The 26,420-nt window shown below is 46.4% G+C and overlaps 1 protein-coding gene across 6 annotated transcripts in view; it reads right to left on the reverse strand.

The window, feature by feature from the left end:
• The window catches only part of JMJD6 (jumonji domain containing 6, arginine demethylase and lysine hydroxylase), a 93,477-nt gene that overhangs the window by 39,431 nt on the left and 27,626 nt on the right, over window positions 1-26,420 (reverse strand). For 3 of the 6 annotated variants that reach the window (XM_081850801.1, XM_081850803.1, XM_081850802.1), the window contains exon 7: window positions 892-976. The exons of the other annotated variants lie outside the window; for them this stretch is intronic. In XM_081850801.1, coding sequence (XP_081706927.1) covers window positions 892-976 — 85 coding nt within the window. The remainder of the gene's footprint in view (window positions 1-891; window positions 977-26,420) is intronic. 6 annotated transcript variants of the gene reach the window in all.

Raw genomic sequence — 26,420 nt, forward strand, 5'->3', positions numbered from 1 at the left:
CACACACACACAGAGCACAGAACCTCTGAGCATCTGCAGAGTGCCTGCACATGTTCAGAGGCAGGGGGCTTGGCAAACACCAAGGGGAGGGGGATGTCTGATGGTGCTCCAGCTACAAAAGCTGAGGCTGCTGAGGAGGCCAGAGACCATCTTGGCTGTGAGTCCTGGGAGACCTGCTCCCTGCCTTGCAGGCTTTTTTCCACTGGCCTGGGAGTGTGGGGCCCTGACTGACTCCAACTACAAAAGCTGAGGCTGCTAAACAGACCCTTGGGCTGGGGTGTTATTGGGAGGGACGGTTCAGTTATCACTGTTGGTTTTTTGTAACTTTATTTTAGATCTTGTTGTGATGTATGTGGAAGTGGTTGAGTTTGGTTGTGTATTTTTCAGTGCTTTACTTATTGTTTATAACTACTTTTGTTATGTAGTAGTTATGTAATTTTTTTTCATGTGGTAAGCTTCCTCATGTATGCTTTGAACTGTGGAAAGGAGGCATAAAAATAAAATCCCCCAGATGGGGGGATATAAACAACAACAACAACAACAACAACAATAATAGTGCCACAGTGAAGACCTCAGTATTAGCAAATTCCCAGAACAAGAGCTGCTATTCTATACATAGGTTGAAAAGTAATTCTCTTCTCTCAGGGAGAGCCGGGAAATGAAGTTCCGTGAGAGGGAGAATCGCGAATTCTCAGCATCCTCAGTAAACTACAATCCTCAGAATCCTTCAGGAAATGCTCTGAAAATTGTTATTGAAAATTGTTCAATAACATTTTTGTTATTGATTTTCTGTTCGGGTTTGGATTTCAAGTTCTTGCCATTGGAGAAGCTGGTGGCTCAATCTGCTAGTCCCCCTTCCACAGACACAAATGCCCACACGCCCACACTTACTTTTCCATTAACACTTAGGTGCTGGAATGCATAACAGGGCAGCCAGCAGCAGCAGCACATATTCCCTCTCCGTATCTCTGCATCCCTGGAGAGGAGTGGAATAGCCAGTCAGATTCCAGATGGTGTGTGGGCCTGTTGCCCATCTCCTCCCCACCTCATCTAATCTCCCATGCTTGATTCAATGGGACAGGGCCTTTACAGTTGCTACCATTTGCTCTATTTGTAAATGATGGTGTTGTGTGTGTGTGTGTGTGTTTGTGTAGAGGAAGAGCCACGGGAGGCTGCCAGCCTCGATTACGAAGATGGAGTCAAGTTGGAGAAGAGACAAAGGGAGCTATTGCAGACATCTCAGGGTCAAGAGCTCGGAGAGAGGAGAGATAAAACAGGAGTGCTCTCCCGGCAGGAAAGGTCTTGGGAATTCAGAAAGCAGCTTCATAGAAACCAGAAATTTGCTGTTGTTACCCAGAGGTCAGATCTGGATGGAAAGTGTCACCGCTGAGGAATGTGTGTTATTCACCATCCTTTTTGGGTGCATCTCGCATTCTCTGGTCTCTGACTCACCAACCAGCTGGACACACACACACACACACACACACACACACAGCGCCAGCATCTCCTACACACACGTCTATTTTAGTCCATGCTTCCAAAAATGGAAACTCCTTTCGCCTCTTCATTCATTTATTTCTCAACAGCCCTTATTTGGGGTGGGGAGAGGAAGCGTGACCCAACAAGCTGGGGGTTTCTTATGCATAGAGAGAATGTCAGAAAGGTGGCTTGGTCTGGTCGTCTTGCGTAGATGGGGCAGAACAGACCAGAGAAATTCTCCTTGAAGGGGGGATTGTTATCTGATCGTCTGGATGCAATAGAGCACTATGCCATGGGTAGGCAAACTAAGGCCCGGAGGCCGGATGTGGCCCAATCGCCTTCTCAATCCGGCCCGCAGACAGTCCAGGAATCAGCGTGTTTTTACATGAATAGAATGTGTCCTTTTATTTTAAATGCATCTCTGGGTTATTTGTGGGGCCTGTCTGATGTTTTTACATGAGTAGAATATGTGCTTTTATTTAAAATGCATCTCTGGGTTATTTGTGGGGCATAGGAATTCGTTCATCCCCCCCCCTTCAAAATATAGTCCAGGCCCCACAACGTCTGAGGGACAGTGGACTGGCCCCCTGCTGAAAAAGTTTGCTGACCCCTGCAATATGTCATCCACTATTCTCCCATCCACACTATACATCTAAAGCACTATTATACCACTTTTAACAGTCATGACTTCCCTCAAAGAATTATTGGAACTGTAGTTTGAGGGCACTGACTGCACAGACCTACAATTCCTAGGATCCTTAGCAGATTACAATTCCCAGGATTCCCCATGACTTAAAGTGGTACAATGGTGCTTGAAACATATGCTGTGGTCATGAACAGTATTTGGGTCCTTGAACCCAGCCACCTGTAAGATCTGCACTACTGCCGTGTTTTCTCTATTACCCATCTCTCTTGGTGGGTGGGTGTGCATGAGGGAGAGGTTTAGACCAATAGACAAAGCTAAGATAGATGGAAGCTAAGTAAGTCTGGGTCTGGTCAGTGCCTGGGCAGGAGTGGAGACCTTCTCAGAAAACAATGTATGCTGCCTTCAATCCAATGATGCAAGAACGGTGGAATATCAATATAATAAAATAAGTATTGTAGAACTCTGGAAGAGCAAACGAGAACTTTAGATATCTAGACAGGCATCTGTCTGCCTGGGCCTATGTGTGGGATTAACACACGGGAAAGAGTCCAATGGGACTCTTCTGCTAAGTATAAAATACCAGTTTAAAAATAAACATATGCTTCCATTAATGCTTTAGCCTGGATAGCTCAGTTGGTAAGAGCATGGTACTGATAATGCCAAGCTTGCAGGTTTGATCCCCATATGGGACAACGGCATATTCCTGCATTGCAGGGGGTTGAACTAGATGATCCTCAGGGTCCCTTCCAACTCTACAATTCTGTGATTCCAGGAAATCTCTCCTTTTTTCTTATGTTCACCATTATGATAAAGTTAAACCATTTTCTGACCCTCTTGCCTTTGCAGGTTTGTGTTCTGACTTCTAAGCAGCAGGTGTTCCTTGGCCATTATTTTTAACAGATCAGGATGTACGTTTCAGCTGTCCGAAAGCTGTGCACAGGACTATTTGTGCTGAACATCTTTTCATGAGGTCATATAATATGGCTGGGGCGGCGGCAGCGGGGGCGTGTTCACAACATGTTTCCATCTCCTCTCTATTCCTTTGCCAATGGTAAGAGCACCTCTCTCCGAAGCATGTCCCAACAAAACCAAAACTGGGCAGTGCAGATGGCCTTTCTCAGGAGGAATCCAGCAGTTTTCAGGGTCTGGTGGAACTTGCTTTACATGTTTGCCTGACAGAGTAACACAGCAAGGTGGAGGCACAGGTGAGCAGGGGGTTCACAGAATATCACAGCAAGTTTATTTAATCATGGTGGGAGGGAGCGGGGAATGATTTCCCCAAGTCAAAACTAAAGCAAAATGGTCATATTTGCAATGGGGTTAATATAAGAAAGCACTAGATCCGCAGGAATGTTCTAATTTTTGCTCGTTATCATCACTTCTGGAGACGATCATCTGGGGCACATGCACTAGACTGCAGTTGTTGCTTGGTTACTGCAGAGAATTCAAATGACTTTTCCCAAGGTAGTGTTTTCACTGCAAAATAATAAAATAATAATAATAATAATAATAATAATAATAATAATATGCATCATTTAGTGCTGGGAGGGGGAAATGCTGTATTCCTCTACTCCCACTGTTTTCATTGCAGTTGTGTGCAGTGTGTGATGCCGCAATGCAAGAGAATGGCTGTGGCAGTGCCAATAAACTATTGATTCCTTCCTCCTCCTGCAAAAGTCAGCATGAAGTCAGGGAAAGATCATCCCATACTGCAGAATAGGGTGAAATGAAAGTGTGTGTGGTGTTGTGAGAGCCTGCTGCTGCAATACCACCCCTTCTGCCTTACAGTCATTCATTAAACATGTGGAGCACAGCAAGAACATCTGAATAGGGCGCTCCTTTGAATTATAAAGCACCATGGAATCCTCACTTCTGCTTTCTGCTGTGTTGGAACAGCGGGGCCGGAGGTTTAAGACATTTCCTAATGGCACATCTGTCTGGGAGACTTTCTTCCACTTCTGCACACAACCAGAAATATGGAAAGCAGTCTCAAAAGCAGGAAGCAGAGTTTGGTGCTGAACTATCTCATGTGAACATTGCACCTTCCTCTGTGATGCCTGGATTGTATTGGGTTGGGTGAGAAGTCTGTTTGGATTCCTACCAAGTCAGTGCGAGATGTACATATAAGCTAAACAAGCTATAGCTTAGGGCCCCACTGCCTGGGGTGCCCCAAAAAAATTTAAAGGGAAAAAACTAGATGTACTTTGATAAAATACATATTTTGTTATGTGCAAATGGCTTTAGATACCTATTAGGTCCATAAATTACCATATACTCAACACAAACAACAACAACAATTTGTTGTTGACAAAGGACAGCAGGACATATAAAGGGCCCCATTACTTTCAGTAGCTTAGGACCTCATCAAACCTAAATCCGGCCCTGCTTCCAACTGTACAATTCTATGATTCTGAGTGTTGACTGTGGCATTCGTGCCCACGGCTTGCTGTTCGCTGCAATCAAGGTGTGTGCTGTTCAGCACTAGCTTTGAGGCCTGCACAGGGAGAACACCACTTTTATGATAACGCCAAGGTTGCAGGTTCGATCCCCGTATGGTGCAGCTGCCTGGCTGAGGGCTGGACCAGATGATCCTCAGGGTCCCTTCCAGCTCCACAGTGCTATGATGCTGTGCCACACAGAGGGTCCCTAAGAGTTATCAAGTCAAGCCGCTCTTCTGTAAGATGGAACAGCTGTTTCAATGATGGGCAAAACAAGAGGACAGAAAGGCCCATCGGCAGAAAAGCCTCGACCCAGTTGGCAAGCAGCAGGCAAAGGAGCATCAGCGCAGATTTTTTTGGGTCATGAAGGCCATGGTACCCTGGGAGGCTTATGTTCTCCCAGTGTTCACTGACTGTGGCTTGGAGAGTGACATCAGCAGGGGTGGCAAGGAGGTTTCCCTTTAGGAAAGAGGGCAGTGGAAAGCTTCTTGCTTGAGGGCAAACAGAGGCACAGATCTGCGAGCATCTGGGGGAACTGCTGCATACACAGGCAGTTTGGGCAGCTGCTGTAATTGACAAATATCCATTCATTGGAGGGTTATATTATTTTTGTTTCATGAGTATTGCAACCTTGTTTACCCCCTCCTTTCCTCTGTGCATTCACGCTGTGAATGCGATGGGGACATTAATGTCAGAAGGAATGGTGAATTTTGGGGTGAGAGAAGCCAGGCTCTGACTCTTCTGGTCACTTTCAAAGATGGGCAGTTATGGGAACATGACAGAGAGGGGCATGGTGGGCTAAAGCCCCCCCCCACAGTTTCCGTGCTAAATCCCATCTATTACTGGACTGTATAGATCAGACTGCCACCTGTTTTTAAGCACAGCTCTGGCAAGAGGAAAAGGGAAAGAGGCTCATGATATCACCTTGTTTATTTCCTACAAGTTCATTTCCCTTGTCCCCCAAATACAGGCTGACATCTAACAGGTAAAGTTGCCAGATGATCCTTGCAAAAGAAAAACAAAGAGAAAAAGCACGTAAGGTCTGCCAGAAGCTTGATTTTTGTTTTTATTAAAAGTGAAAGAGCAATCCCAAGCCCATAGAGGCTGGAGGAGGAATCTGTGTGATCTGTACTCTGAGGGAGAAGAAGGGTGTGAAGGGAATGTAAACACCGAGCTCTGAAGAGGAAAACCACAGCTTGGAAAATAACTCTTGGCTTACAGTGCTGAAGCCAGTAACACGTTGCCATTTATGGCTCTGCTTTCTGACCCAAGCCTGATGCAAGACGCTGCAAGAGGAAAAGGGAAGGAACAAAGTCTGGAAGAAAGGCACACTCCACGAACATGGCCAGAGAGACAATGACATCATGCCCTGTTCCTTTTCACCCTTATTCCATATCTAGAACTCTGCCTCCTTGTATTGAAGGAAACAGCTGCGAAGGCAAACACCTCTCCAGACCGTTGGAATAACCACAGCTGAAGTCTCTTTTTGTCCAGCATGGAAAAAAGTGGATAGCCAATATGTAGAGTCAATGGGGGAGAGCACGTTCAGCTGAGACGTCTTGGATATCCTGTATGTGCACGCGTGTGTACATTATGTCCCATGTGCATCAATGCACCTACTGAAGGAGGAATGCCGTGGCAAACAGGGGAAGAGATACACTCTGCCGATTTGCTTTGGCGGACAAAATTATGAATGGTTATTAACCCAAATGGCCAAGTTCTGCTTCCATTGTAGGCTTCTCCTAATGCCATGACTGGGGAGCACAAGCGTGAAAAGAGTTTTTGTTCTTTCCAGAGACATTTGGTTGGCCACTGTGAGAACAGGATGCTGGACTAGATGGGCCTTTGGTCTGATCCTGCATTCAGGTGTTCAGCTTCTTGTGGTTCCAGCTTCTAAGGGCTCCCTACACTACCAGGTCCTAAACTGTGCAGGGAACCTATGTAAGACAGGGGTGCCAACTTGAATAAAATATTGGGAGGACCCAGGTAAGCTCTGCCCCACATATTATATCACAAGACGTGGTGCACACACATCATTTGAATGGCAATGCCCATCAACTTTATGGGGGCCTGGCCCCCTCAAATATTTTATTGGGGAGCCGAAGGGAGCTCAGCCCTTAGTAGTTGACGCCTATGGCTTTAGAGGTTCACCTTCCAGCATGCTGAGAGTGGCGACAAGGATATGGCAGAGGAGGCAAGGACGGCAACTGGGGTCCCCCTCTCCCCACGTCATATGATGAACAGCTTTCTGTTTCCCAGTTGCCCGTGAACACAGGCAACCAGATAACTGTGTACAGGGCTCCAGTGCCTTTAATTGTGGTTTCAAAGAAGTGACTTGAGCCGCTTCCATGGTTTTAATATCCTGTACTGTTCAGTTGTTACGCTGTTTAAACTGGGTGGTTATTTTAAATGGTTGGTTTGCATTGCTAGCTGCTGTGGCAACCCTTTTAGGCTTGAAGAGCAGGGTAGAAATTGCCTGTAACGAACCAGCAAATGTATGTAAAATATCAGCTGGTGTGAGGTCAATGCTTGGTTGCTTAGCTCCTGGCTATCTCAGTCTTGCCTGCGACCTGCTTAGTTGCTCTGGTTCTTAGCTTCTCATACTTAAACCTTTAACTGCATGACAAGCTCTGGCCTGGGATTTCTTCCTGGAGCTTGAAGCCCTTCTATGAACATCGGTTCTTGAGTCCTGATAGAGCAAGAAAGGTTGAGGCATACCTTGCCTCCTCTTCCTCCTCGTCCCCACTGGCATTTGAACCCAAATGCCTCATGCCACTGATCAGCAGCAGGGCAAGAAGGAAGTCTTTCATTATCTTCTAAACTTATTGGCAGAAGATGGCCTGATAGGCAAGGCGAGATGTTCTACTTGCTATCTCTCATGCTGTGATTTTGACTCTCTAATTTAAAAGGAAAGGTGGCATATTCTCTGTCAATAACTCATATCCTGAAATGGGTCTCAAGGGCTTTCATACAGACATGATACATTGACCAGTTCACTGATGATCACCAACTCTTGCTCCACACACACTGCCTTCACAGTGACTTAGACTTCACACATTGAACCAGGGCAGACTTTGGTAACAAAGCGAGGACAAAATTTGGTGCCCTCTTTCCTGCAAATATTTATTAAGGTAAAGGTAAAGGGACCCCTGACTATTAGGTCCAGTCGTGACCGACTCTGGGGTTGCGGCGCTCATCTCGCTTTATTGGCCGAGGGAGCCGGTGTACAGCTTCCGGATCATGTGGCCAGCATGACTAAACCGCTTCTGGTGAACCAGAGCAGCGCACGGAAACGCCGTTTACCTTCCTGCTGGAGCGGTACCTATTTATCTACTTGCACTTTGACGTGCTTTCGAACTGCTAGGTTGGCAGGAGTAGGGACCGAGCAACGGGAGCTCACCCCGTCACGGGGATTCAAACTGCCAACCTTCTGATCAGCAAGTCCTAGGCTCTGTGGTTTAACCCACAGCGCCACCCAATAATTGCTTTTGGTACAGTTTACCCATATTGCTACCCATATAAATATTTGTTGTTGTTGCTGCTGCTGCTATTTTTCACCCCCTTGGCTTGGCACCATATGCAGGGGAACCAGCCGCACTGCCTTAAATCCAGCACTGATTACACTGGTGACAGACACAAGCTGTCTCTATACAGTGGTGCCTCGCAAGACGAAAATAATCCGTTCCGCGAGTCTCTTCGTCTAGCGGTTTTTTCGTCTTGCGAAGCATCCCTATTAGCGGATTAGCACTATTAGCGGCTTAGAAAAAAAGGGGGGAGGGAAAAAACTCGCAAGACGTCTTGCGAAAACGTCTTGCGAAGCAAGCCCATAGGGAAATTCGTCTTGCGAAGCGCCTCGAAAAACGGAAAACCCTTTCGTCTAGCGGGTTTTTCGTCTTGCGAGGCATTTGTCTTGCGGGGCACCACTGTACATGTACAGGCAGGGTGCACACTTGTCGATCTGTACGGCCCCACTACTGTGTACACAGACTGTACACTCCTTGAATGCTGCATGCAAATAAATGTACAGCTCAACTATTTGTGTACACAGATGGTGCAATTATTCAATGTAATATATGTGACACCCCCCAGTGTGATCTGAGGAGGACAGTGGGGGATGGAGAGTTGGACTTCACATCTCTGCCTGCCTTTGAAATTATGGGGTTGTTGAGAAAGTTCTCCCTCTCCCAGCCTCAAACCCATCATCTGTAAAATGGGCATAATGTTTACTTGTCTTTTACAGTGATGTTGTGTGGATGAATGAGATTACTTTTAAAATGAGTTATATAAAAAGATAATCATTTGACCATTCTCCACAGTGAACAAGGTTGAAGCTGCAGGGATAATTTATAATTATGCAATGGAAAAAAAGTTGTGGCCAGCACAGGATTATTCCTCTCTTTTTTTATCTAGCTCACAAAACTATACCTATGAAGATCTTTAAAAGGCAAGAAAGTGACCTGGAGACCACAGTTCTCAGGAGCTAGTCACCCACAGTTGCACCAAGGTGTTGACATCCCTAGACAGACAATTAAAACTGCTCCCAGACAAATTGTAGGCCTACCCAGCATATAGCTGCCCGGATCTGCTATTTATTTCCCTTCTACATTTATCCTTGCTCTGAATGTAGTAATAATAAGGGAAGGAGCCAACAAAGGGCTCCCAGGCGCACCCAGCCCATCCTCCTGGGATGCTTTGCAAGGTTGTTTGAGTCTGCTGTTTTTAACAACATTTCTAATCTGGCTCATTAATACCAGACCTCCAACTGCATCGGCCTGATAATATATGATGTAATTTTGCCTAGACATTATTATGAATAGATTTCAACTAATCTTAGAAACAGCAGGAATTGCTGGCTACAGTGTTAACAGCACAGGACTTGAAGTCCAAACGCGAAGTTATATTCCATTATTGCTTTGGACTTAAAGTCCAAGCCTTGGGCACATCATGTCAAATTTCTTTGTCTCTGTTTCCTTACTAAGAATAAAAACGACGCTTTCCCCAATAAGCACAATTGGAATATCATTTTCTTTTTCCTGCAAAGAGAGAGTTCTGTTTCCACTTGCTTGTCCCACACACATCATGCATGTCATCCCCTATATATTTTAATCCCTTTGCTTATTAGACTCTTATTCTTACAGCTCAACAAAGCACTGCACAGTAATTGTTCTAAGCAATTTCTGAGCCACAAGCAATGTTCCCAACCAGTAAAAGTATCTTCTGCTTACAACGGAGAATATTGTGTGCACAAATGCTATTTCAGATGGAAAAGCAAGACTACAGTTATTTGTTCTTTGGAGAGCATGTCCATGTTAACATGCTCTGTTCTGTACCTTACCCAACGATGGGGCCGGATCCACATTATAGCCCCTTGTGTTTGCAATGCAATGCAATGCTACACTGATTTTTTTAAAAATAGGTATGGGGCACATTGCATGGGGTACCATCTTATAAGCCCCTTGTTAATAACACAAGCCCATGGCATGTAGCATGGACTCTCATTATAAACAAGGAACTTACGGCATGGTACTCCATACAATGGCCCCTCCAACCAGCAAATGTTTTTGCAAAAAGGTATGTTGCGAGTCCATGCTACAAGCCCCTGGGAAATGCAGTAAGAGAACATACACCATGTTTGACAAGAACACGTCCACTTGCACAGACAGTGAGCATCTCCCTCTCCTGAGCCATTTTTTCCTCATCTACGGTTTCAAAAATCTATTTGAGGTTCTTTTCATGAAATGTAGGCTTGTGTGCCAGCTCTGTAACAACAGTCACCAGAGCTGCCTTTACGTTACGCAAGAGATTTTTGCCATCGGTCAGTGAGCAGCACCTGGTCTTCATCTGGCTCCAGCCCCAACAGTCCCCGAGGGGGTCCCTCAACCCCAGGCAAGGTGTGCAATATGTTCCCTGCCATTGCCAATTCTCCGCCTTCCTTGGTGTGTTAAGGTGCTTGTTATGCTTCTCTCCCAGGGCCGGATTTAGGTTAGATGAGGCCCTAAGCTACTGAAGGTAATGGGGCCCTTTATATGTCCAGCTGTCCTTTGCCAACAACAAATGGTCGCTGTTTTCTGTGTTGAATGTACGCTATATGGTAATTTATGGACCTAATAGATATCTAAAGCCATTTGCAACCAGTCCATGCAGTCCATGCAGAATGTAGGCACCCTATATATAGAAATGAGCAAACAAGTGATATTTTAGGGAGCAGGCTAGCAGGCCATTACAGTGCTACCTCAGGTTACATATGCTTCAGGTTACAGACTCTGCTAACCCAGAAATAGTACTTCAGGTTAAGAACTTTGCTTCAGGTTGAGAATAGAAATCGTGCTCTGGTGGCGCGGCAGCAGCAGGAGGCCCCATTAGCTAAAGTGGTGCTTCAGGTTAAGAACAGTTTCAGGTTAAGTACAGACCTCCGGAACGAATTAAGTACTTAACCCGAGGTACCACTGTACTTACATCCTAGGAACCTACACAACACAAAGCACTGTTGCTGCATGTAGTTTTATTTTATTTGTTTTTTATCTTATATTTTGGAAATGCACAACCAGTTTTTCCCCCTCTAATTTTTTGGGGGGCCCCCAAGAGAGTGGGACCCTAAGCTATAGCTTGTTTAGCTTATACATAAATCTGGCACCGTTCTCTCCCCACATGCTTTTTCCTCATTCCCCCTTCCATCCCTGGCAGACTGAGCAGTTCACCCAGGATTCACTCAAGGAAGCAGCACAGGTAGCAGTATTATTGACAGAACACTTAGCTTTGGACCTCTGCAGATATGCAGGTGCACGTGGAGAGGCAGCATCTCCATGCAACCACAGCACCCCTGACAGATGGTTGTCCGAATCTCTGGTTAAATACACCCAGCGAAGGAGATCTGAGCCTACCAGAACCTCCCAAGGCAGTTGGCTACACAGTCAAGTTAAGAGGGTTCTCCCACTGCGTTGCCAAAATCTCCTCCCTTGCCATTTCCACCTATTTATTCTGGACCTGTCAGCTGGAGTAGCAGAAGATAAGTATGCTCCATCTTCTATGTGGTAGCCCCTTAAGCCTTTGAAGACAACTGCTGTCTATAAAAACTGAAGGATTCCAGGAAGAATCAGAACCAGACAATTCATGCTGTCTAGGGGCACAGCTGTGCTGTCATACCACACTTTGATGGAGGCTTTAGTGCAGGGATCAGGAACCTTTTTCAGCCATGGGCCAGTTCACTGTCCCTCAGACCATGTGGTGGGCCGGACTATATTTTTTTTTTGGGGGGGGGGGAAATGAACTAATTCCTATACCCCACAAATAACCTAGAGATGCATTTTAAATAAAAACACATATTCTACTCATGTAAGAAAACCAAGCAGGCCCCACAAATAACCCAGAGATGCATTTTAAATAAAAGGACACATTCTACTCATGTAAAAACATGCTGATCCTTGGGCTGGATTTTGAAGGCAATTGGGCTGCAGCCAGTCCATGGGCCTTAGGTTGCCTACCTCTGCTTTAGTGCAAGGATGATGCTACCACCCACCCCAAATGACAGGAAGTACCAGAGGCAGAAAAGAATATTGAAATGTGAAGTATTGGAGTTAGGTTTTTTTTAAAAAAAATATTTTTAAATGTTATATGTTAATTTGGATTTTTGTATATGGATTTGTGGGCTGCAGTATTGCTTAGGGGCTTTTGTTGGGGAATAGATTGTTTACTATTAGTGTGTATACCTTTGTATCAATAATGGTTTTGATCATTTTTAATTATGTATTTTGAACTTTGTATAACATAACTTTGGGTTGTAAACTGCCCTAAGACCTACGGGTATAGGTATACAAATTTAATAAATAAAATAAAAACAAATATAGTCAAAAAAAGGGGGGAGGGGATGAGGAGACACATGTGTCCAAAGAAAGAAAGAAAATGTGTGCATGATCGGAAGCAGGGATAGCCAACATGGTGCCTTCCAGATGTTGTAGACTCCAACTCCCATCAGCCCCAGTCAGTATGGTCCATGGTCAGGAATGATGTAGTCCACTAAAGGAATAACACAGTCAGGTTTAGCTCGTTCTACTAAATGGCTACTTGCTACTTTGGGAAATGCTGTTTGTTTTTCTCATTATTAATATCACATACCACACTGGCAGAGGCTGAAGCAATGAGCTATAGTACACATGCAGGACAGGTTTGTTGAGCTCCTAAAATAGAACTGACAGGAGCCTATTAAGGCCCCTCTAATTGGACTCGCTGTAAATATGTCATCTGATCCAGCAGCTCCAGTAAACAAAAGGTGTCACAAGAGCCTGAGCATGTGGACTGAGTTCCTAACTTTATAGTTGGGGAGGGTGGGCTGTTGGCTTGTACGCAGTAGGAAGTTTAAAAATATTATTCCATTGCTTTCGGAGGAATTCAAGAACCTAGTGCACAAAGGAAAAGGAAAATGCAAAACAGAATGCTGTAGATTGGGGTGTTGTTGTTGTTTTGCCTACAGATGACAATAATGAAGTATGAGCCGCACCTGATATTGCCAAATCTCCACCCACCCCCTTTTGGTTGGGGTTTTTTGGGGGAGGCTCCCACAAATTTATAGGACTGAATGAGAAGTTTTAAGGTTAAATTCCTGACCACTTTAGAAAGCCTGCATTGGGATTCTATAAACCTAAAATGCAGCCTAAATATAATTAGCTAGACTGTGTATGTGGTTTTTTTATTATTAAAAAAAAACAGCATATGCACACGATAATGACAGCTCTTAATTGAGCTTCTACTCTCAGTCCAATTACTACCCCTTCATTCCTCTCCCCTCTCATCCTTTCTTGGTTTTCCACAAGAGCTGATCTGTGCACAGCTTAATGCCGAGAAAATAATCCCCATATCTCCTCCCCCACTAGAATCCAAGAGCAGGAAGAGCTCCCATGGAAACCTTTCCTTTTTAAACTCCAGTTCATCTATTGTGTTTTAATTTCTTTAAAAGGTGGTGAGGAACAAGGACTAACCCCCTGCCCCCCCCCACTTCTAAGGATGCTTTTCTTAAAATTAAGGAACATCTGGCAGCTCTGCTCCTTGCAGCTACCCCACCCGAAACTCCTACAGGGCAGCTGGGATAACATCCATCCACTGCCCATTAATCAGGATCTTGTCTGCTTGAAAAGCAAAACATGAGTTAGGAGGCAGCTGACTCTGCAGGGGGAAGTGTCAGTTTACTGGGTGAATAGGACCGCTGTTGTCTAGCACAATTCATTTCCCACATGGTTGTGCCTGTCGGAGGCGGCCCCTGCTCTGAAGAACTAAGACTGCTGCACTGTGATCTTGACATCTTTGCTTGCTTGGCGACAGGCACCGTCCAGATCTTCTCTCCCCACAAAAGGAACCCTCAACAAAGCAGGAAGAGTTATCTGAGGACTGGTCTACATGCACTCGGGCGCAGCACTCCACCAATCTGTTCTGATGACTCAGATGACATGGGGAACTGCCTCCCTCCGGTGAAATACATTGTCAAAATGATGTCAGATGATAAGAATGCTCTGCCTGTGGTTCGGAACAACTAACTGGGCTTAGAAGAGTTGCAAATGGGGTTGTAAAGTAAAATACCTTTGATGTGAAACCCAGTCTCCCTTTTCTTTCATATGTAAGGGGAAAAGAAAAGAAAGGTTTTACACCAGCCTCACAAACCTGCCCATGGAGAAGCTATATAGACTGCCAGTGTTTTAAGATCATGTAAAATGACACCATGGGCTCGGTGCTATGTTCTTTTCTTTGCTGTGACTGTATTGTGTGTGTGTGTGTGTGTGTGTACACACACACACACACACACACAAAAGATGTCAGGTGATAATAATGCTCTGCATTATTTTAATATGGGATGGCTACTTTAAGTGTACAAATCATCGCTTGATGTTGCAGTCCCATGTCTGAATGAATACCAAACTCCACCAACCTCAGCAGCAGCAGCAACAACAAAATAATAATCCAAATTTCAGCTAGCTCAGGTTTGCAAGGACCCCAAGCAATCCACAGTGCTTGGACACAGAGGACTGACAATGGCAGTAGGTTGTATATTATACTGCCAAATAGGCCCACAGGGAGACGAGAAAGACTTGAATCTTTTCAGCGTGTACCTAATTGGGAAGAAGAAGTGATAAATTAAGTCAGAGAAGAAGTCCCATGGAAGCGACTGCACTGTACCACTGGTTTTCGTCTGTATATTTTCTGAATTGGATGCCTCTTCCACTCCTGTTTCTTGAATTGGCTTGTAGGATGATGTGCAGGAGTGAGAGGAAGGAGCTGCAATTTTTAAATTTGCTCATATGTGCCCTCTGTCTTGCCCTGCCATTTCCTGCCCTGAGCCATTTCAAGGCACATATGACAATAGAGGGAAGGAGGAAAGGCAAGGAATGGCCTCACTCTTTCATACATCTAGAGATGCAAGAGAAGCTTTTGCCTTAATGAATTCTTCGGGAATCTCGAGTAGGGATTTGCCAGAATCTGGCAGCATTTCTATACCTTGGCATGCATATGTAGAAATTTCCTGTATTGGTTGACAATAACATCAACCCATATCAGGGAAATTGTAAATTCACAATGAAGTCTAGCCCATTCTGGGTTCCAGACTCCTGGAGAGTTCTGGAAACAGTTCCAGAAGTTTAAGAGAAATCCAGATGGAAAATTTAAAGTCATCAGATGCCAAGCAAGTTTCTCATACACAAGCCAAAGCCTAGGGGCTAAGCAACTGGATTGGGACTCAGAGAGCTGCATGCTCCATTCTTGCTCAAAGCATGTAATACTTTAAATTTAAACACCCACCCCCACCCACCCCATAACCACTACAGGTTCATCATCTGCAAATGGGAATAACACAATAAACCTCCTGTGTGATATTATTTTCAGCCTACTGATTTCAGAACATGATGTCCTATGTTATGGGCAAAATAAGTAGGTAGGATTTATACATAGCAGGGCTATTTTGTGTGTGAATACTCATAGAGACAACCGAATGTCTGATGGGTGATCAGGACCCCATCTATGGTAACTGAATATATTAAGAAGGAGGCAAGGGTAGCCAAAAGCATTTTGGGGTCTGCGGTAATATGGCACTTCCTCTCCCCACCCTGATTCCACATTCAGAAGTTGACAAGAATGTCAGATGAATCTTCTTTCAACATTGGTGATGGGGCACTCTCCTCATCTTCTACTTCTAAGACCACCAGGTTTGGTTAGGGGTTGAGGGGAGGCCCCATGATCCTCTAATGTGTCACCTGTTGATACTATCTCTTTAAGAGGCAAGCTGAGAAGGCCTCATGCTAGCAGTCCATGCAAGAGGAATAGAACAGGACAGGGAGGGAGGGAGGGAGAGAGAGAGATGAGATTTAGTTTTCTAAGCTTCAAAAAAAGGCCTGGGATATTTTTGCCAAGACAATCAGAACCTGGATATTATTTGGCAAAGTTGTTTATGTTGCTCTTTAATGTCAAAAATTGTTGCTCTGTAGGTTTTAATAAATATTTGTTGAGTTTGATGATGTGGTGTGACTTACTGTTTCCCATATACAAGATCACTACTCACAACTCTGCTTCCTCATTATTGGCCACCTGAAGCAGCTCCCTCATTCTGTCTAAAGGTAGGGCCGGCCCTGGGAAACTTGAAAAGAGCCTGTTTTACAAGTATCTTGTTTCCTTCCCATAACTTCAGCTGAAAGAAAGGCCTTTAAGATCCACAGCTGTATCCAATTCCATCTAGTATCTGCTTCTGGTCAGGCTCCCTTCTTATCTGAACTGCAAAACCTTTTTAGCTGGATGTCAGGTCCTTTTTAAAATGGCTCCTGTATCAAAGCTTTGCAGCTTGATGAGCAGATGGGATGCACAAACCTACATCTGATCCAGCTCACAGGGCAGGAAAGGATTTAAGGATTTTATCCACAAAACACTGCTGGCTACAGCTCTATCAGCTGCAAAGAACTTCTGCAGTGCACGCCACTATTATTACATGCATCCCAAAGCAAGGACCTACTTCACCAACAGAAATAGACTGTTTACTGTTCTTGGCGGAAAGGCCCCACCACCACCAAAGAACCACTCTCCCAAGCAACTGGGAGCCTCAGCCAGTCATGGTGGGAGTTCGGACTTGGCGGCAATTTAAAATTTGCCACCCTGAGCTCCCTTAAGAGGAAGGGTGGGATAGACATTTAATATCTACAGAATATGGTGCTCGAACTGTTGGGTTATCAAGTGATGAGGAATCCAGTGTTTGGTATCAAAGGGTTGAGAGCGGAGAGAGACAAATGTGGTCAACTAGCCAGTAGGTTGGATTTTGCTGCAAAAACTTGGTTGGATACGTAACTGGAAAACAGGGGCAAAGCAACTGCTTATATACATTCCTGAAAGCCTGGGCCACTCCCACTACCAACATGATTGGCTGTCTAAACTTCCAAGCTGCGAATCACAATTCAGAGTTCAAGGGCCAATGGCAGACGCCCAAATCCTGCAATGTTCTGTGATGTCTCGAATCAGAACACAGGAGCTCAGAATCCTTAGTCCAGACTCAAGCTTGAACACATAACAACTTTGAGCTGAGCTAAACAAGTGAAGTGATTTGATTCAAAACTTTTGCTTTTATGTGAAGTCAGTGAAAGTCTGTATGTAGTGTTAAGATATGTGACCACTCAGTCACATCATCACATGATGCTACATGTTACCATTCGATACTGCAATGTGCAGACAGAACCTGTTTGTGTGTCTGTGTGTCTGTAAAGGGTGCAAAATAACATCATAATGAAGTTACCAAGTGACAAACAGTCATGGATGGGCCAACCCTTGGTTTCCTTGGTTTGTGAACAAACCTTGGTTTTATCAACAAACAGCCTATCAGCACACTGAGAGCACCTTTTATCAATGAACATTTTAGTTGGCTGATTAATATTTGCACGGAATCCAACCACATCCTGATGCATGATGCATCCAGGCAGTTGAAGGGGAAAGAGGCAATCATCCTTGCTTTTCTGCCATTCCTGATGTAGCGATTCAATTAAAAGGGCCTTCTGCCTGCTTAGGAAACCCCTGAGGTGGCTACAGAATGGACAGCTGAGCTCACAGTGTCTCGGAAACTCAGGTAGCAGACATTTCTAGAGCTTTCCTGATTAGATAAGATTATTTTAATAAATCATGCCTGCCACAGATTAAGAATTAGCCAGGAGGCAAGGAATGTCATTATTTTCAAGGTATCTACATCTTTCTCCAGATTCCTCTTGGCATTTAGGGGCAGCTGTGTAGTCAACAACCTCTTCCTAGGTGGCCTTCCAAACAGCAGTGGCTCAGCTCCCTGACCAAATCTCTAGTGTCAGGCAGACAGGAGGAGTTTTTCAAAACTCCAAGAATCAGCATATTTTTAAGGCAAATGCTTGCTTCATACTTCTTCCATTTTTTTTCTTTTCTTTTTTTGCAAGGCAGCCATCAGAGAAACAGCTCAACAACATTCCCTTTCTGGGAGTAAGGACAAATAAATCCAATCACTGACAGCTGAACCAGATATTTATTTGCATCCAAGTCCACCTCTCTGAAACACCGTTGACTCACAAAGCCCTGATCAGATTTCCTGTACAATCTGATGATACATGTCTACTCAGAAGCAAGTCCAGTTGAGTTCAACGGGGCTTGCTCCCTAGTAAGGGAGTATACCATAGCAGCCTAAATATCTTCTCTGGAGTTGCAAATTTCATAGCAACAACAATGACATTCTCAAATAGAAGAATTTTCCACGAGAAAATAGGCTGGATGAATCAGACAAACCAAAATGCAAGCCGATAAATGGTCTGCCCTGGCATAAAGCTGAACCCTGAGTTCCAAACCCACGATCCAATAATCAAGTAAGTTAGTATTTATTCAAAGGCTCCCTTATTTCTGCTCTAGCTAGAGTAAGGGAGATGACCATGTTTTCAAAGACCACGTTTTCAAAGACTAAAGGGCAGTGCTAATGACTGCCACCCATGTTGAATTCTGTGGGCACCATTTACTTTAATGCCAGCTTTTTTAAAAAAAGGGCTGCTCAGAGAGCAGCCCAGACACACACCTAGTCTTCCTTGCGCTGTGCCAGTCCAGTCCTGTCAAGCACTTGCTCAGTACAGAAACATTTCTCTCTCTCTAGACACCGCTCAAGCACAACCTCGCCTCCCTCCAAGTTCAGCCAAAAGAAGCTATGCAAAGCAAGTAAACTAAATGGGGCCATTCTTCCCACAAACAACGTGTGGCGAGTGGCAGAGAAGTAATAATCAGAATATTCCGGCTTGCTTTAACAATCTAATATGGGGTGGGTGGGGTAAAATGAAATGGGGAGACCGTGACGTGAAGCCGGCCCATCATCCAACATCATGCTGTTTAACAAACAAAAGAAAACTGGAGGTAGCTTGCTGGTAGGCAGAGGAGAATGTATCAGCTGCTCCTTGGAAGTTGTGTGTGCAAAAAAAGAAATGCTTGACTTTAGACGTAGGTGTGATGGGATGATGAGCTGCTTGTGCTTAAAAGGGTTGGTCCCTCAGAGTTTGCTCAGCGTAGCAAAGCTCTGCCTTGAGCGGAGCCCTTTGGCATGGCTCCGTCAGTCGCTGTTAGAATCCGACAGTGGGCGTCTGCGGAAACGTTTCCAACATAAAAGCTGTTTAACGGAAACGCGTCTCCTGGATTCTCTGCGTGACAGTTTCTGGCGAGGGGTGGGGGTCCCTAAAGGGGGCCTTGATACCTCCTCACTGTTCTCACCGGAAGTATCCCAGAGCCTCCCCTCCGACTCCCTTTCCCTTGGAGCTCCTGCTCCCCCCCTACTGGTTCCCACTTCTGCTGCAGAGTCTCTCCTATTCTCCTGGAGCCTTTCCACCACCTGTTCTTCCGATGGCAGTTCCCTGACATCCACCTCCCCCCCAGGGCCCCCTTCACCCCCTCCCGCCTCCTCTCCTACTGGCGGTGAGGATGGAAAGCCCCGGAAGGAACTCTCCTCATCATCAGAGGATTCAAACACTTCTAGCCACGGCTTTCCGTCTCTTTCCCCGTCTTCCTCTTCTTCGTCGGAGTCTGCTTCCTCCTCCACCCCTGACTCTGGGAACCCTTCAAACTCCCCTTCCTCATCGGTGGTCCCGAAGTGTTCCCTCCTAAATCGTGCCACTGGCTGCGGTTTTCTTGGGAAACGCCCATGAAACGTTTCTATTAAAATCTCGTCATTGACTTCCTCTGCCGGTACCCATGTGTTTTCTGACTCTTCCTCCCCCTCCCATTCTACCAAGTATTCCACCTGATTCCCCTTCCACCTGGAATCAATGATTCCTGCCACGTCCATGTTGCGTTCTCTCTCTTCTATGACGGGTGTTTGGGTGACCTCCCTCTCATGTTCCCCCCACTCACGTCCCTCTCGGTACGGCGACAGTAATGACCTGTGAAATACTGGGTGCAATTTCATGTGACTGGGCAATCTGAGTTTGAATGCTACTGGGTTGACCTGTTGTATGACCTCAAAGGGTCCCAACCGTTTGGGTCTCAATTTCTTACACCCTCCCTTGAACGGCAGTCCTTGGGTGGATAGCCACACCCGGTTACCCACCCTTATGGTTTCACCTTCCCTCCTATTTCTGTCTGCTTGCTTCTTATATTCTTTTTTGGCTTTCTCTAAGTTGAGTTGGAGCTGACGGTGGATCGCTTCCATCTCTTCAACAAAATGTTCCGCCGCCGGTACACTCCACCTCTCCCCTCCTTCTCCTGGAAATGCCCGAGGATGACACCCATAATTTGCCAGAAAGGGACTCATCCCTGTGGACACGTTCTCCGCGTTGTTGTAGGCAAATTCTGCCAGAGGTAACTTATCTACCCAATCATTTTCTCTGTCCTTTACATAACACCTCAGGTATTGTTGCAAAACCCCGTTTGCCCTCTCTGCCTGCCCATTTGTTTCTGGGTGTCTGGCGGTGGAAAAATTTACCTCCACGTGCAGCAAGCTCATTAGCTTCCTCCAGAACCTGGAAGTAAATTGTTTCCCTCTGTCGCTGACCACCCTCAAGGGGGCGCCATGCAACCTGAAAATATGCTTTACAAACAACTTTGCGGTTTCTTCCGCTGTGACTGCATGTGAACAGGCTATAAAATGGCACATCTTAGTTAATAGATCCACCACCACCATGACAGCTGTTTTTCCTTTGGATTTTGGCAGATCTGTCATAAAATCTATGGATACCATCTCCCATGGTCTTTCTGGTGTGGGTAAGGGTTCTAATAGCCCCGCTGGTGCCAGCCTCTCTCCTTTTGCTCTCTGGCACCTGTCGCATCCCTGGACATACTCCCGCACGTTTTCCCTCACCTTGGGCCACCAAAATTCCCTGGTAACCAACCACATGGTTTTGTGCTGCCCGAAGTGGCCCGCCATGGGGCTGTCATGTAACTGTCTGAGCACTCGGCCTCTTAGTTCCCCATCTGGTATGTAGAGTGCCCCTTTGTAATACAACTTTCCGTTCTTTTCCTCAAAACCCCCTGTGTTCTCCCCTGTTCCCCTGAGTTCCCTGAGCTTTTCTTGGGCGTATTCATCGTTCTCGGTACCCTCCACCAGTTCTCTTTGCCCCACCAATGCCGCCCCACAAACCCAGTGGTCCTCGGGGATGATATGTCTTTCCTCCGCCGCTCCCTCCCCCTCCAAGTACTCAGGTTTTCGGGAGAGAGCGTCCGCCCTGACGTTCTCTGGCCCTGGCACGTAGCGAATTTCAAAATTGAACTTGGAGAACTCTTGCGCCCATCTTACTTGTCTCTGGTTCAGTACTCGGGCCGTTCTCCAGTATTCTAGATTTTTGTGGTCTGTCCGCACTTGAACCTTGTGCTGCGCCCCAATCAACAGGTGTCGCCATCTCCGGAACGCTTCATGGATGGCGAGTAATTCTCTGTCGTACACTGTGTAGTTCCTCTCGGATTTGTTCAACTTCCGCGAGAAGAAGGCACATGGTTTCCATTCTGACGTATCCTTTCCCGGCTGTAGGAGCACTGCACCCACCGCTCTGTCTGACACGTCAGTCTCCACTCTCATTGGCTGCTGCAGATCCACGTGTAAGAGTTGTTCTTCCGAAGCAAACGCCTTCTTTAACCTTTCAAACGCTCGCTGCACTTCTTCCGTCCAGACAAATTTCTTCTTACTGCTGAGACAATCCGTGATGGGGGCCGTTAAGTGGGCAAAGTTCTTGATGAACTTCCGATAGAAGTTTCCGAAACCCAAGAACCTTTGCACGTCTTTCTTAGTTTTCGGTGGTTTCCATTCCAGTACCGCTTGAACTTTGCTAGGATCCATGGCCAGCCCCTTGTCTGACAACCGGTACCCCAGGAATTCCACCTCTCTGGTGTGAAACTGACACTTCTCCAGTTTCACCCACAGCTGGTTTTCTTGCAGTTTGCTCAGTACCTCTCATACATCTCGCACATGCTGCTCCTCATTCTCTGAGTACACTAGTACGTCATCTAAGAACGCTGCGCAGTTCTTGTAAAGCAATGGTCCTAGGACGTGATTCATGAACGACTGAAAAACGGCCGACCCCCCCTGGAGGCCGAAGGGCATAACGAGGTATTCAAAGGCCCCCAAAGGGGTGAACATAGTGGTTTTCCACTCGTCTCCCTTTCTCATACGTATCAGGTTGTACGCCCCCCCTTAGGTCCAGCTTGGTAAAAATTTTCCCTTTCCTCACCCGGGTCAGAATGTCATCGATTCTGGGCATGGGGAAAGCCACTGGTTCGGACACGGCATTTAGGGCCCTGAAGTCTACGACCAATCTCGGTTTATCTGTATTTTTTTTGTCCACAAAAAACACTGGGCTACCCCCCACCGCTCGTGACTCTCTGATGAACCTTCGCTTGAGGTTCTTGTCTATAAACTCCCTTAACTCCTGCATCTCCCTGTCTGACATTGCATACAGCTTGCCCACTGGCAATTGTGCTCCTGGGAGTAAGTTGATTTGACAGTCAAAAGGTCTGTGCGGGGGTAGTTTATCTGCTTCCCTTTCACTGAAGACATTAGCCAAGTCGGCGTATTGTCGTGGTACCCTCCCTTGGTCTGTTACTTCCATCCTTGCTAGCGTGGCTTGGGTGCCTACTTGGCTCTCCCTCTCCGTGCAATGTGCCAGGCAATGCGCTGACCCAAAGGAAACCACCCTCTGGTGCCATCCCACTAGCGGATCATGCAGCGCTAGCCAGCTCATTCCCAAAATAATGGGCGCTCCTCCCAAGGTGGCTATATTAAACGCTATCAGTTCTGTGTGCCTTGCCAGCTTCATTATCATGGGGACAGTCTGCTGGTTAACTTCTCCTCCCAACAACGCCCTCCCATCAATCATGGTCACCTGCAGAGGGTTATTTAAGGGGATAGTCTGTATCTGGTGTTCGGCTGCAAACTCCTTACTCATAAAGTTGCAGGAGCTGCCTGAGTCCAATAGCACCTTCACCTTTAGTGGGTGTCCGTTTGCCAGCTCTAGCAACACCTCTATTACAAGAGCTGGTCTTGGTGGTTCCGGCGTGGGCACATTCACTGTTCCTTGGCCTGGCTGCTGTGCCCCGATGGTGGCAGCCAGGCGTTGGCTTTTACTTGCTCCTTAGCTCCCTCCGCCTCCTCCCCAACAGCTCCCGCCATCCCTTGCCATTCCTTTCTTTGCGGACAAACTCTGGCAAAGTGACCTGGCTGTTGGCAGAGAAAACATTTCTTGGCGCCTTTTCCCTCCTTCTTCCGCCCTTCACTGGGGTTTGAAACTGCGCGCGCGCGCTGTTCCAATTTCCATCGGCTCTGCTGGCGGGGAAGGCTGCTCTGGAATCTCTGGAATGCGGAAATCCCTCCAACGCTTCCCTTTCCCTTCCCGCTTCTCCAAGGCTCTGGCCTCCTGGCGTGCTCCTATGGCCAGCGCGGATTTAGTCAGCTGGTCCATAGACTCCACCCTGGGCGCCCGGGAAAGTTCGTCTTTCACTGCCGAAGATAGTCCTTCTTCGAACAGCATTTGTATCGGTTCCGCTGACAAATCCCAACTTAATTTATGGATCAACATGGTGAACTCAGTCCACTACTCACGGACAGATCGGTTCCCTTGTTTACACGCCATTAACTGTCTGCGCGCCACTCCCTGCTCAATCTCGCTGGAGAACATCAAATCCATGGCGCGAAAAAACTTCCTTGTGTCCTTTAGGACCTCATTATTGGCTGCCATTAGGGGTCTCACCCAGTGTTTCACCCCCCCTTCGAGATGGCCAATCACAAACGCTACCCTCGATTCCTCATCAGGAAAATCATCAAACTGCAGATTGAGGGTATATTGCATCTCTGTCCTAAAGGCTTGATAGTTCCTGGGATCACCCCCAAACTTCTGCACCAGTCCTGGCACCTTCCTCGAGAGTTGCGTGGCTTTTCCCTTTTCTGCATCGTGAGCCCTCCTCTCCTCAAGCCTAGCCGTTTGCAGAGCTAACTGGACCTCCAACATCCTGTACCTTTCTTCCAGGCTTGGACCGGCTGCAGCTGCTCCCCCTTCTCCGGCTCCGGCTGGGTTGCTCATGATGCCTCTCCTTGCACAAGCTGCTTTCAGAGACTGTCGGATTGCTGTGATGGGATGATGAGCTGCTTGTGCTTAAAAGGGTTGGTCCCTCAGAGTTTGCTCAGCGTAGCAAAGCTCTGCCTTGAGCGGAGCCCTTTGGCATGGCTCCGTCAGTCGCTGTTAGAATCCGACAGTGGGCGTCTGCGGAAACGTTTCCAACATAAAAGCTGTTTAACGGAAACGCGTCTCCTGGATTCTCTGCGTGACAGTTTCCGGCGAGGGGTGGGGGTCCCTAAAGGGGGCCTTGATACCTCCTCACTGTTCTCACCGGAAGTATCCCAGAGCCTCCCCTCCGACTCCCTTTCCCTTGGAGCTCCTGCTCCCCCCCTACTGGTTCCCTCTTCTTCTGCAGAGTCTCTCCTATTCTCCTGGAGCCTTTCCACCACCTGTTCTTCCGATGGCAGTTCCCTGACAGTAGGTGATTTGCAGAATTCTGGCTGAGAACTTAAAAAACAAGGGATGTTGGAATGGGTAGGTGCCATACTCTACAGGCTGAGGGGTTCTGAAACATGACATTTTCTTTACAACGCAAGGCATCTTCCTACCTAATATCCTTCCAATATACAGTGGTACCTCGGGTTACATACGCTTCAGGTTACATACGCTTCAGGTTACAGACTCCGCTAACCCAGAAATAGTGCTTCAGGTTAAGAACTTTGCTTCAGGATGAGAACAGAAATCGTGCTCTGGTGGTGCAGCAGCAGCGGGAGGCCCCATTAGCTGAAGTGGTGCTTTAGGTTAAGAACAGTTTCAGGTTAAGAACGGACCTCCAGAACGAATTAAGTACTTAACCTGAGGTACCACTGTACTGGTTTTCAGCCTTGCGAATGCGTGGTATGCAGTCTGCATAAACGAACATAATAAATAAATAAGAAAGACAATGTACACCACAAGGCAGTTAAGCCAGTGAGCTGCTCGGCGTGTTACTTCTGCATCAAAGCATTCTGGCTAGGATCCCAGCTAAGCCCATCCACTCATTAAACCCCTCTGGACCTGGTAGACTCACACTTAACCAGGCATTGGTTTCCTGGGGTTGTTCTAATCAAAAGGCCTGATAACTCTCCCTTAATTATATATAAAAAACACCAAATGGAGTTTGCTTATTGACATAGGGCAGGGGTAATCAATATGATGTCTTCCAGGTGTTTATTGGACTCCAGCTTCCACCAGTCCCTGCCAGCATGACCAACGAACAGCGGCGATAGAAGATGCAGTCCAGCAATAACTGGAGGGAACTTAGGGAACTTAGGGAACATATTTTGTTTTTGAGGCAATTTAGTGGGCACTGTTCAGGAAGTAACGTGGATTCAAATTTAGTCCCCCCCCCCCCCAAAAAAATGCAGCACGTGAAATTTAACACAGTTAGAATGTGTGGATTCCTTTTGGTGCATTCTTCATTCACAGTTTGAGTTTGCACAGATTTTGTGATTACAGGTAACAAGAAAAAAATGGAGCGACAGGATTATGATGGTGGTGGTGAGAGGTGATTATGATTCTGAGGGGAAGGGAGGCAGACATGATAGGAGACGCACTGACGGAGGAAAAAACAACAACTCTGGTAGCTTTACAGTGTACAAATGGTCTTTCCCCCAAATGAGAGTTTTCCCTTTTCTAAAATTATCTCCAAAACCATGAGGGTTAGCAACATGGGAGCCACCAAACATATTCACACAACAGCTTTGTTTGTGAAGCTGTGTTCTATGGACATACAGCTAGGAGTCACAGGAAACTGCCCATTAATCTGCGCTGATGGTTATCACACAATAAACACGGGAAGACCCCATGGACATATTTGGGTACAAACAGCAAAAAGGCAGTAAAATGAGGTGACCTTATGTACAGAGCAGGCATAAACGTTGCTTTTGTAGATACTCTTAGAAAGCGTAGATAAGCTGTAGCTAATACAGAGACAGAAGAATAGGGGGAAAGGCAGAGAAGGGTGTACGCTAGCCAGAAAGGAGCCCAGCCCCACCTCAGAGAAATAAAAGTAATTCTTTCTGAACCAAGAGACGCCCATCATGCCACGACAGTGGGGAGGCTCCCACCAAGCACACTGTGAGGCTGCTTGTCTGAGGCCAGCTATATATAGATATTTTTAGATGCTGTATATTTCCACCCAGAGAAGCCAGCACGTGCTCTGTATGCTGGGAAACCCAGCTGGCTTAACAGAAGCTATCTCCTGATCAGCAGGCCTGCTTAGGGCAACTTCTCCCTCTCGCCAATGTTTCCCTGGGGAAATTACAAAACAAGGTAAAAGGGTGCCCAAAGGCATAAACAGGCACAGGAGCTAAGCGAGCGATGTGGAAGGTAATC

Source organism: Podarcis erhardii (genome assembly GCF_964252035.2).
Source record: "Podarcis erhardii genome assembly, chromosome: 2".
NCBI lineage: Eukaryota > Metazoa > Chordata > Lepidosauria > Squamata > Lacertidae > Podarcis > Podarcis erhardii.